This window comes from Mobula birostris, chromosome 4 (genome assembly GCF_030028105.1).
Source record: "Mobula birostris isolate sMobBir1 chromosome 4, sMobBir1.hap1, whole genome shotgun sequence".
Taxonomy (NCBI): domain Eukaryota; kingdom Metazoa; phylum Chordata; class Chondrichthyes; order Myliobatiformes; family Myliobatidae; genus Mobula; species Mobula birostris.
The window spans coordinates 96,660,497-96,673,166 of NC_092373.1; the positions used below are offsets into that span (position 1 = coordinate 96,660,497).

At 41.3% G+C, this 12,670-nt stretch overlaps 1 protein-coding gene across 7 annotated transcripts in view; it reads right to left on the reverse strand.

The window, feature by feature from the left end:
• The window catches only part of LOC140196509 (solute carrier organic anion transporter family member 2A1-like), a 407,319-nt gene that overhangs the window by 61,611 nt on the left and 333,038 nt on the right, over positions 1–12,670 (reverse strand). For all 7 annotated transcript variants that reach the window (XR_011885727.1, XR_011885728.1, XR_011885729.1 and 4 more), the window contains one exon: positions 3,901–4,070. Coding sequence is in view for 3 of the 7 variants with exons in the window: in XM_072255831.1 (XP_072111932.1) it covers positions 3,901–4,070 (170 nt within the window). In the remaining 4 variants the exon portion in view is untranslated. The remainder of the gene's footprint in view (positions 1–3,900; positions 4,071–12,670) is intronic.

Consider the following 12,670-nt stretch of genomic DNA (forward strand, 5'->3'; position numbering starts at 1 on the left):
GATATTTTCCTCCATCACATTTTCCTTCCAAGAGGTTGAAAGTTAGAAACTTGGACTCCAGCAAGATTTGTTCTGGGTCGTGGAAAAAAGTGAGCTTTACTCTTTTACTCCAAACAAATTAGCAAAGTTTTTTCTTCTTAACATGGAAGATACACACATGAGCTCACCTGATAAGCTATCCTTCACTCTCAGAGGAGGTAAATAGTTTTCTTTTCTCATGCTCTTATAGCTACCTATTTGGGGATCCAAGACCAATAATCTTTACGACTATTAAACTAATAGCTGAATGTTTTATTGGCTGAAAATGGATAATACATTTCAGCTGAATTACATGTGAGTTTATTTTCCCATTTTTACTTTATTCTGATTCTTAACAGCAAATTCATAATGAAATGAGCACCTAGCATATATACAGTATGCAAAATATTCTAATAAACACTTATTAGACAGAACAATTTCTGGCACATACAGGAATATGTGCATTGTCGGCACTATTAGTAACTGGCTGTGGCAAAAACTGGTAAGTTAGAAATGGTTAGACAAAGGAAGCATCCCAAATACAATCCAATCAGTATTGACATCCCTACCTCTTACTTGATTATAAATGAATCTCCATCAGTACTAAGATCCTCCTATCTACAAAGGATCCCAACTTGGGAAGTAATATACAGTAGGTATCCTTTTGCCCTTATCTCTTGAACAAGGATACCAGTCACAAGAACCTAATTTGAAAAAGCTTGAGAGATCTAGGTCTGAAGTTTATGTGTTTCATTTGTGCTATACTATTCTGCAGATACCTTCCTCCCAAATAGTTTTAAAGTCAAAATTTCAAAAAGTACACACTTAAACTTTGGATAAACGTAAGTGAAATTGGACTGTACAGTCTCTTTTCGTCAGCTAAAAATCGATTCTGTTGGTTTTGTCAATGAATCAATGAAAATCAAAGGTTAAAATGTTACTGTTTTAGTTATTTCTACAAAGGAAGCATCAAATAATATCATGTCTAACAGCAACTTGTGTATCTAGTTTTACAAGTGAACCTTCAGATTAGCAGTCATCACAACTTTAAAGATGCATTGTAAATATGTGGCAACTGATTTTGGAGCTCAGTATTCCACCTTATATTAAAGTTGTTCACACAACACAGAAACAAGCCCTTTGTCCCATGTACTGTACTAGTCCCATTTACCAATATTTGTTCTGCAGCCATGGTAATTCAAGTGCTTGTTTAGAAACTTCTCAACTGTTGTGACATAGTACCTGTCTCCACCACCTACTCAGCCAGTACATTACAGATTACAACTACATTTTGGGTGAAAGAATTCCTTCTCAGACCCTCTGTAAACCTCTCACCCTTACTTTAAAATTATGGCCTTTGGCTTTAGATGTGTCTGCTATGGCAAAAGATTTCCTACTATTAATGCTTCTCTGCACTCCTCAGAATTTTGTACATTTCTATCAGGTCCTTCCTCAGCCTCCTTCAATACAAATATACATATACTATATTGAGACTTCCGGCAGAGTAGACAGACAGTGACTGGGACTAGATTGCTGGGCAGTTTTCATTTCCTGTGCCTAAGAATGCAGTTTTCCTTAAGCTGGGTTCAGCTAGCTAATTTCGGACAAATCAACAATTACAGGCCTAATTTTCACAGACCTAAACTGCCACATCAGTTAGGCAGAGCAGCCAAATGTGAAAACACGATGCGAAGGTGATTCAGATTTAGATTCAGTTACTGATCACATGGACATCAAAACACAGTTAAATGTGTCATTTGCCTTAACAACCAACACAACCTAAGGATGTGCTGGGGGCAGCCCACAAGTGTTGCCACCCATTCTGACACTAACACAGCATGCCAACAAAGTTCAGCAGAACAATACATGCAACAACAATAGAACAACAGCAACGAAGCAACAACTCCTTTCCACCAACCCACCCATTCACACCAACAGTACTTCTACCCCATGAAAGGCCACCTCTGGGCTTCCAGTGGATTCACAGATATTGGGCCTTTAATTTCCTCAGTGAACTCTCAAACCCATGGGTTTGGCCATCAAGCTTTAACTTTCAGACTTCTAATTGACCTTTGGGCTTCAATCTCTGATATTGACTCTAGGACTCACAGATGACGGTACCTTGAGCTCCAGGCCTCGAACTCTGGACTCACTGAATTGCATATCCAGGGTACCATCAGCCCATGTCCTCACTGGTCTTTGTCCAAAGTGTTTGTCATCACACTTCTACGCCAATGGTCTTTGAATATGGAGCAGAGGCCTAGACTTGAACCTGACCTCTACTTCCTCCACATTGCTGTCCTTAATCTCTAACCTGACTCCGATATCCCCTCTCGGCCCCCAAAACTATCCCTAAAGAACAACATTTCTCATTCATTTAAAGGTCCAAAGGTTCCATATGTTATCAAAGTATGTGTGCAGAATACCTGTCAGTTGTCTTCTCCACATAGCCATAAAATACAAAAAGCCACAGAAGTAGCTGAAAGAAAGACATAAATTCCCCCTCCACTGCATAAAAAGAAAAACTAAACCTCTCAAACCCCAAACACCTCCAACGCCTCCTTCACACAAAAACTAAAGATCACCCAAACTCCCAGCCAGCCAATCGGCAACAAGAAGGAATGGTCATGAACTCAAGAAAAACGTTGAACTGAAGGAGGCCAGTATGGACTACAGTTCAATGCATAAATCTCAGAATTTTGATAATATCTCTGAGAGCATCAGGACCCAGCGGTCCCTCTGAGGGCAACGACACAAATCAGTGACACCTCCAAGGCTAGTGAGACGAACCAGTGGCCCGTCTGAGGGCAGCTACTCGAACCAGTGGCCACTCTGAGGGAAGCAACACGAACCAGCAGCCCCTCCGCCAGCAGTGACTCAAACCAGCAGCCCCTCTGAAGGCAGTGACTCGAACCAGCAGCCCCTCCAAGAATAGTGACTCAAACCAACAGCCCATCGGAGGGCAGCAACTCGAACCAACAGGTCCTCCGAAGGTAGTGACTCAAACTTGTGGCCTCTCTGAGAACCACTTGCTCTCCTCTGCATTTGCCTTGATGTTTCAATCCTCTTCAACACTTTAATTGGCAAGAAATGTAGTCAATCATGGCCCCTTGTTTCATCTCTGACCTGCTCCTCATGGAAGCTCTTATTTGCATTTCTCTCGTGGAGTTTGCTCAGGGACAGCAGAGCAGTAGCCATCATGATTGAACTACAGACTATAAGTCACAGGCTCCAACAGTTTCAAAAACAAAATGAAGATATAAAGAACAAGTAGAAGACAGAAAAACTGGAAGCTGTCCCCTGAGGAATCGTTCGCTGGTGCCATCTAAAAGCTTCGTAAATTCCACCAGACTACCTGATTCCACTACAAACCTTGGTAATCCATTCCAGGCATCTACCATGTTCTGCATAAAAAAATTACTTCTCACATTGTCTTTAAGTTTACCCCCTCTAAGCTTAACAGCATATCCTCGAATGTTCTCAACATTAAGAACGCCAAGGTACTTATGCTAGTAAGTTGGATCACCATAAGGTGGGACAAAGGCACTGTTTCTGTGTGGCATGATTCTATAACATAAAATTGAAGTATGGTATTGAACTGAAAAAGGCATATTTTGATTGCAAATACTACATACATATTTATTACCCATAAAAGAAAGGGCCTTAATTAATTTGTATGTGAATGAAAACACAGTATTTTGCATTTCTTCAATAATGTTAGATCTCAAAGGGTTTGCCATATGCGTCACCACTTTTAAATTAATACCACACCAAAGGAGGTATTTAATACTACATTAGGATAGATGGACAAATGTTTGATGTAAGAAATAGATATGAGGTGGAGATCTGGGAGAGGGGAAAATAATAGTTTCAAATACTTACCGCAGCACCAACATGTAGAGGGGATTGTGGGTGAGTGAGGCTGTCAGCCCAATTAAAGAGAGGCCAAAGACCACAATGAGAAGCAAATTGGAACAGCTGACCTTGCAGTGTCCAGGAACAGCATAGCCCTGTTTAAAAGGTGCTTGAATGCAGCTACAGTTGTTGTAGGTCTAAATCAACATTAAAAAAGAAATAACATGAGTGGATCTCCCACAAACCTTTGTACATAAGAATAGACTAATAAAACATTTACAGTATGTCTCATTCTCCTAAAACTCAGTTGTTTAAATGACAGTGCAGACAACATTTTAAAAAAGAAATTATTAAAAAAAATTTTTATTTTGCTCAGCATAATGAAACTTTCAATTTCCAGATACACTTATATTTACAGGTATCAGAACACTTCCATCAAAATACAGACATCACCACAACATCCTATAAAAAAGCCCTTATTAGTATAGCACACAGGTTTACATCTATATACTGCAGAAAAAGTTGCCATGTTTTATGAAAACTATTTGTATTTTAGTGTACCATACATGTCAAAAAGTCCAAAGGAATGTATTCCATGATTAATTTACACCAACCAAAAGGCCCAGGGGCCTTATCGGATATCCAACAAAGGAAAATGTTCTTCCTTGCACAAAAAGTCAGGATGTTAAAAAGTTTTTTCTGATGTGCATTAATAATATGACTGCTGGGTAAGCCTAAGAGAAAAGACACTGGGTCCAGTTCAAGCTCCATCTTCAGAATCTTTTCCATTTCACCCAAAATATCACTCCAGAATGCCTGAAGTTTGGGACAAGTCCAAAAACAGTGGATGAAAGTTCCAGTATTTACTTTACATTTAGAACACATTGGAGAAACCCCTGTCTTTAATTTTGAGAGACGATCTGGAGTCAGATAGGCTCCATGCAGAATTTTGAACTGCAATGCTTTAGTTCAGCGGTCCCCAACCACCGGGCTGCGGACCGGTACCGGGCCGCGAGGAAACAATATGATTTGGCGATAGGAGTCAGCTGCACCTTTCCACATTCCCTGTCACGCCCACTGTTGAGCTTGAATGCACGCGAGGTCATTACACACGCGACATCCATGTCAGCGTGGGAAGGAGATCAACTCCTCGAGCTTGCAACTGACGGCGGGCTGTAAAGTATGTTTGATATAACATCTCTGCCGGCATTCTGGATCAAGGTCAGGGCTAAATATCCTGAGATAGCCACGAAAGCACTGAAAACGTTGCTTCCATTTCCAACATATCTCTGCGAAGCGTAGTTTTCTGCAATGAATGTAACGAAAACCAAATTGCAGAATAGACTGGACATAAGAAACTCCCTTCGAGTATCGCTGTCTCCCATCACCCCTCGATAGGACCGTCTTGTTGCAGGAAAACAAACCCAGGGCTCCCACTGATTCAGCGATATTGGTCTGTTGCAATGTTCATATGTTCATATGGGAAAAATATCCGCTGTGTGTTTAATATCCAAACGTTACTTAAAATGCTATGATGCTATTGACTTACTTATATAACCATATAACAATTACAGCACGGAAACATGCGATCTCTACCCTTCTAGTCCGTGCCGAACGCTACTCTCACCTAGTCCCACCGACCTGCACTCAGCCCATAACACTCCATTCCTTTCCTATCCATATACCTATCCAATTTTTCTTTAAATGATAATATCGAACCTACCTCTACCACTTCTACTGGAAGTTCGTTCAACACTTAGTTCAAGCTCCCCTGCCCTCCCCTGATAATTGACTTATCGCTATATTCATGCGAGGAAATATGCGCTGTGTGTTTAATATTAAATTCGTTAGATAAATCATTTTAGAAACGAAATTGAGTGTATTAGCCACTTATCCCCTGCAATCCGGTCGTGATTAACCCCTTCCCCCGAATGGAATCACCAAAACCGATTTGCAGAGAAAAAAAAAATCGGCTGGTACACGCATGCGCACTGGTGCCCGCGTAAGGCTTGATGGTCATTGTAGTCTTTGCAGGGTAAACACGACGTATTTGACTGCTACTCTTGTCAGTTGGCAACCCTACCCCGCCTCCCTACCCCCCCCCCCCCCACCAGGTCGGCTGGTCCGCAAGAATATTGTCAATATTAAACTGGTCTGCAGTGCAAAAAAGGTTGGGGACCCCTGCTTTAGTTCTATTACAAACTGAAATCTTCTTTGCATTATCACAGATGTCTTCCCATGTTTCAGCTGTAATTTCTACTCCCAGCTCTTCCTCTCAGACCCTTCCAAGCCGCTCAGCCTCTCCACAAGAACATTCCCTCAGGATCTGTAAAAAGTACTAATAGAGACTTCACCTTTAGAACGAAACACCCTCTTTTCTATGTCAGAACTATAGTAATCAGTTAACAATGATGTTTTTTTTCTGTAAATAATCTCTTATCTGAAAGAAACAAGAAAGATCGTTGTTGGGCATGTGAAATTTCTGTACTATCTGACTAAAAGACATCATTGCTCCTTCATCAAACAAATCACCTAGATGCAAAATACCCTTAGAAGTCCAAAGTTTAAATCCAGAATCCATTATGCCAGACTAAAAATAACTACTACTTAGGACTACAGCATGGAACTAAATTGTATAAGGTTCCTCCTTTTTCATTTAAAGATCGGGCAATAACCTTATGTGAACCTTAATTTTTACATCGTAAGGGAATTAAGAGTTATGGCAAAAAGGCAAGTAAGTGGAGAGGAGTCCATGGCCAGATCAGCCACGATATAATTTAATGGTGGAGCAGTATTTGGGTTATTGCCAGATTTAAATGAATATATGTTGTTAATGGGTGGTGATTTTAACTGTTGTTTAAATCCTTTGATAAACAAGAGTTCAACCAATCAGCAGCTTCTGAGTTGTTCAGCATCACTTATTAACTCTTTTTTAATTGATTATGGTTTGATCGAAATCTGAAGACATCTACATCCTAATGACAGAGATAATTCCTTTTATTTACATGTTCACAAAAAATATTTGAGAATCGATTATTTTATAGCTGATTTCCAATTTCTGTCCAAAGTCCGGAATTGTGAATATGATACTATCGTTGTTTCGGATCATGCGCCTTTAAGCTTAGCTTTTGAGTTGAATGATGTCAGTACTGCAAACTTGCCCTGGCGTTTTCCGGAAAATTTATTACAAAGCTCGGACTTTGTCAAATTTATTGAGACTCAGATAAAAGATTTTTTTCTTTTTAGCAATACGGGAGATGTGTCAAAATTGATTATATGGGATACATCTAAAACATATTTGCAAGGTCAGATAATCTCCTATTTAGCTAAGCTTGAGAAACAGACAAAAACAGGGTTAGATAAGATTTCAAAACAGATTGAAGACTTGGATAATATTTATGCAATCTCTCCTAACATTGATTTATTTAAACAAAGGGTTGAACTTCAACCACAATATAATTTACTATTAACTTATCCTATTGAAAGAAATTTGCTTAAATTGAAAAGCCAATTTTATGTGCTTGGAGGTAAAAATAATAAGCTATTAGCATCCCAATTAAAGGCAGCTGGAGCTAAAAGACAAATTTTAAAAATTCGTAGTTTAGTTTGTAATTATGAAGACATTAATAAACTTTTTCAAGACTTTTACAGTGAACTTTATAAATCTCAGTTTCCAGCTGATCCTTCTAAAATGAATGCCTTTTTACAAAAGATTGATTTTCCTAGAATATCTGTTGAAGATCAACAAACTCTTGACAGTGTATATTCCTTTCTTTGTTTGTTCTATTATTGATTTATGTATTTGAGATAACCTCTCCACTGGTTTGTATTTATCCTTATTCTTTTAAATCAATAAAAGAAGATTGAAAGGAAGGGTAAGAATCAGATAATTTGGCAGATGAATATGTGGCTGAAGAATTGGTGCAAGGTTTGCAGATCATTGGGATCTCTTCTGGGGAAGAGATCCCAATGGTTGATTCTCACTCGGAGGCCCAATTCCTTGCCGGTGTTGCCGCCTGAAGCCTTGTGAGAGATTGGAACATCGAGACAGCAGTGTATGCTGCTGTCAGAATAAGTGACGCTGCAGACTGTAACCTCGAAACAGCGAGCTGTTGGTCTCCCTCTGGCCGTGGCAGGAGCGATATCTCTCTCTCCCTCATTTGTGGCATGTTGAAGTGTTGCACTGTACAGTGATTTTTTTGATGCACTCCAGTTCTTGGTCTCTGAAGAGCATTGCTATTGCTTGCATGGTGGGTGGTGGGAGCTGCTGCTTTTGCTGAAGCAGGTGGGGGGAGGATTGATACTTTTGCTACTGCTTGTGTGGGGGAGGGAGATGGGGGCTTTGGGGACCAATATCGTTGTGGGGAGGTTTGCTAAAACTGTTAGGGAGGATTTAAATTAGGTTGGCAGGAGATTGAGAATTAGAGTGATATGTCAAAGTGGTGTAAAGGTAGATGCAGCATACTCTGAGGAAAGACGGACAGGGGAGAGGGCATAATTGTAGTTTGTTGGATGGGCCCATTTAATGCAATGAGTATCAGGAACAAGGGTGATGAACTTAGATAATGGATCAGTATATGGAATGGTAATGCTGTGGCCATTACAGAGACTTGGCTGTCACAACAGCAGGAATGACTGCCAAACGTTCCATGGTTTCATGCTTCAAAAGGATAAGGAGGTTGGTAAAAGAGGTGGGGAAGTGGCACTACTAATCAGAGATAGTATCTCAGCTGCAGAAAGGGAAGACATCATGGAGGGATCATCTACAGACAGTGTGAGTGTAAATTAGAAACAGGAAAGCAGCAATCGTTCTACTGAGAGTATTCCATAGTCACCCAATATCAACATAAATATTGAAGAGCAGATTAGGAAGTAGATTCTTGGGTGATTTCAATTCCCTAATATTGATTGACACATCCTTAGTGTATAAGGTTTGGACGGGGTGGATTTGTTAGCTGTGCCCAGGAAGGATTTCTGACAAAGTACAAGGTGAACTTCGGATGTTTTCCCCGTGACCACATGGGTTCCCTCCAGGTGCTCCAGTTTCCTCCCACAGTCCAAAGACATACCAGTTGGTAGGTTAATTGGCCATTGTAAATTGTCCCATCAATCAGCTAGGATTAAATTGCGGGGTTGCTGGGCAGTGCGGTACAAAGGGCTGGAAGAGCCTGTTCCACACTGTATGTCAATAATCAAATTTAACTATCATTCAAACCATACATGGATACAGCCAAACAAGACAGCATTCCTCTGGGCAAAGGTGCAAAAACATACATGCACATTCAAAATAACAAGAAAGAAAAAACAAAGAACATAGTCATGCAAGAAAACTCATTTTTAGTCCAAGACCCTGAGCAACAAGTCCCACAATTGATGGAACACTGGAGGACAGCACCAATAAGAGAGGCCTTCCAAGACCAGAAGCCTGCATGAGGCCTAGTCCTTGCTACAGCTGAGGCAAAACTGCTGCCTCACCACCCGTCTCACCACAAAACAATCAATGTCCAACAGGGTCTTGCGATCACAAAAGAAAGGTCCAAAACAGTCACTCACGGTTTCACTAAATGCTGCCTTCATGCCAACTTGAAGGTACCAAATCCGGTGCCTCCGAGTAGCAAGCAGCAGCATGGTCTCCACCCAGGTCAGCTTTTCTGAACCCAATCCAGCTCCTCCTGCGTCCCAACAGCCCGACTTGAATCCCTCGGCCTGATGGCCCAACTCGACATCCTCATCAATGACAGCCCTTCTCACCTTCCTCAACCTGAAAGGCAAACTCGCCTTCTTTGAACCACCAGCCGGCACTTACGACATACCGGCTGGCTACTCCTAATAATGAGCAGCTCACTGATGTGGTAGACCTGCTATACGTGTAGACAAGAGTAGTCTCACTATGTATAAAAACAAAGAGAAAAGTACCTTTGGTTGGCCCCTGAGAGACTGCTGCGTATATACGTGCCACCATCTTACCGAAAGCCCATAAATAAATACAGAGAAGATAGCTGGGAAGGAGCTTAAGAATGGAATTAGGACAGCTAGAATGGGGCATGAGAAGGGCTTGATGGATAGGATTATTCTAATAAATGACCTGGATGAGGAAGTGGAGGGATGGGTTAGTAAGTTTGCTGATCATTGGGGATGTTGTGGATAGTGTGGAGGGCTGTCTGACGTTACAGCAGGACATCGATAGGATGCAAAACTGGGCTGAGAAGTGGCAGATAGAGCTCAACCCAGATTAAGTGTGAGGTGGTTCATTTTGGTAGGTCAAATATGATGGCAAAATATATGCTTTTGGCAGTGTGGAGGATCAGAGGGATCTTGGGGTCCGAGTCCATAGGACACTCAAACCTGCTGCACAGGTTGACTCTGTGGTTAAGAAGGCATTAGTGTATTGTCCTTCATCAATCGTGGGATTGAATTTAAGAGCCGAGAGGTAATGTTGTAGCTATATAGGACCCCACTTGGAGTACTGTGCTCAGATCTGGTCACCTCACTACAGGAAGGATGTGGAAACTATAGAAAGGGTGCAGAGGAGATTTACAAGTTGCTTGATTGGGGAGCATGCCTTATGAGAATAAGTTGAGTGAACTTGGCCTTTTCTCCTTGGAGCGACGGAGGATAAGAGGTGACCTGATAGAGGTGTATAAGATGATGAGAGGCATTGATCGTGTGGATAGTCAGAGACTTTCTCCCAGGGCTGAAATGGCTAGCATGAGAGGGCACAGTTTAAAGGTCCTTGGAAGTAGGTACAGAGGAGATGTCAGGGGTAAGGTTTTTACGGAGAGAATGGTGAGTGTGTGGAATGGACTGCCGGCGACGGTGGTGGAGGCGGACACAATAGGGTCTTTTAAGAGACTCCTGGATAGGTACATGGAGCTTAGAAAAATAGAGAGTTATGGGTAATTTCTAAAGTAAGTACATGTTCGGTACAGCTTTGTGGGCCAAAGGGCCTGTATTGTGCTGTAGTCTTTCTATGTTCTATGTTTCTATGTTCTATAATGGAAAAGCCCAAGTTATTCTATTTGAGGTACAGGAGGATGACTTGAGTAAGGGTAGGACTGATCAGGGATAGAAGAGGAAATAAGTGACTCGAGTTGGAGGAGGTAGGGGAGGTCCTTCATGAATATTTTGCTTCAGTATTCACCAGTCAGAGGGTTCTTGTCCCATGTGTGCTGGAACATGGGGACATTAAGAAAAAGGATATGCAGGAAATTCTAAAAAAACTTTAAGATATAGTAGATTAGATGTAGAAGTTCCCAGGGACAGAGTATTGATCTTTAGTCATAGTCATACTTTATTGATCCCGGGGGAAATTGGTTTTCGTTACAGTTGCACCATAAATAATTAAATAGTAATAATAAAACCATAAATAGTTACCATAGAACCATAGAAACTACAGCACAGAAACAGGCCTTTTGGCCCTTCTTGGCTGTGCTGAACCATTTTCTGCCTAGTCCCACTGACCTGCACACGGACCATATCCCTCCATACACCTCCCATCCATGTATCTGTCCAATTTATTCTTAAATGTTAAAAAAGAACCCGCATTTACCACCTCGTCTGGCAGCTCATTCCATACTCCCACCACGCTCTGTGTGAAGAAGCTCCCCCTAATGTTCCCTTTAAACTTTTCCCCCCTCACCCTTAACCCATGTCCCCTGGTTTTTTTCTCCCCTTGCCTCAGTGGAAAAAGCCTGCTTGCATTCACTCTATCTATACCCATCATAATTTTATATGCCTCTATCAAATCTCCCCTCATTCTTCTACGCTCCAGGGAATAAAGTCCTAACCTATTCAACCTTTCTCTGTAACTGAGTTTCTCAAGTCCCGGCATCATCCTTGTAAACCTTCCCTGCACTCTTTCAACCTTATTTATATCTTTCCTGTAATTTGGTGACCAAAACTGAACACAATACTCCAGATTCGGCCTCACCAATGCCTTATACAACCTCATCATAACATTCCAGCTCTTATAATCAATACTTTGATTAATAAAGGCCAATGTACCAAAAGCTCTCTTTACGACCCTATCTACTTGTGACGCCACTTTTAGGGAATTTTGTATCTGTATTCCCAGATCCCTCTGTTCCACTGCACTCCTCAGTGCCTTACCATTAAACCTGTATGTTCAACCTTGGTTTGTCCTTCCAATGTGCAATACCTCACCCTTGTCTGTATTAAGCTCCATCTGCCATTTTTCAGCCCATTTTTCCAGCTGGTCCAAGTCCCTCTGCAGGCTCTGAAAACCTTCCTCACTGTCTACTACACCTCCAATCTTTGTATCATCAGCAAATTTGCTGATTCAATTTACCACATTATCATCCAGATCATTGATATAGATGACAAATAACAATGGACCCAGCACTGATCCCTGTGGCACACCACTAGTCACAGGCCTCCACTCTGAGAAGCAATTCTCTACTACCACTCTTTGGCTTCTTCCATTGAGCCAATGTCTAACCCAATTTACCACCTCTCCATGTATACCTAGCAACTGAATTTTCCTAACTAACCTCCCATGCGGGACCTTGTCAAAGGCCTTACTGAAGTCCATGTAGACAATATCCACTGCCTTCCCCCTTCATCCACTTTCCCGGTAACCTCCTCGAAAAATTCCAATAGATTGGTCAAACATGACCTACCACGCACAAAGCCATGTTGACTCTCCCTAATAAGTCCCTGTCTATCCAAATGTTTGTAGATTCTGTCTCTTAGTACTCCCTCCAGTAACTTACCTACTATGGACATTAAACTTACTGGCCTATAATTTCCCGGATTACTTTTCGATCCTTTTTTAAAC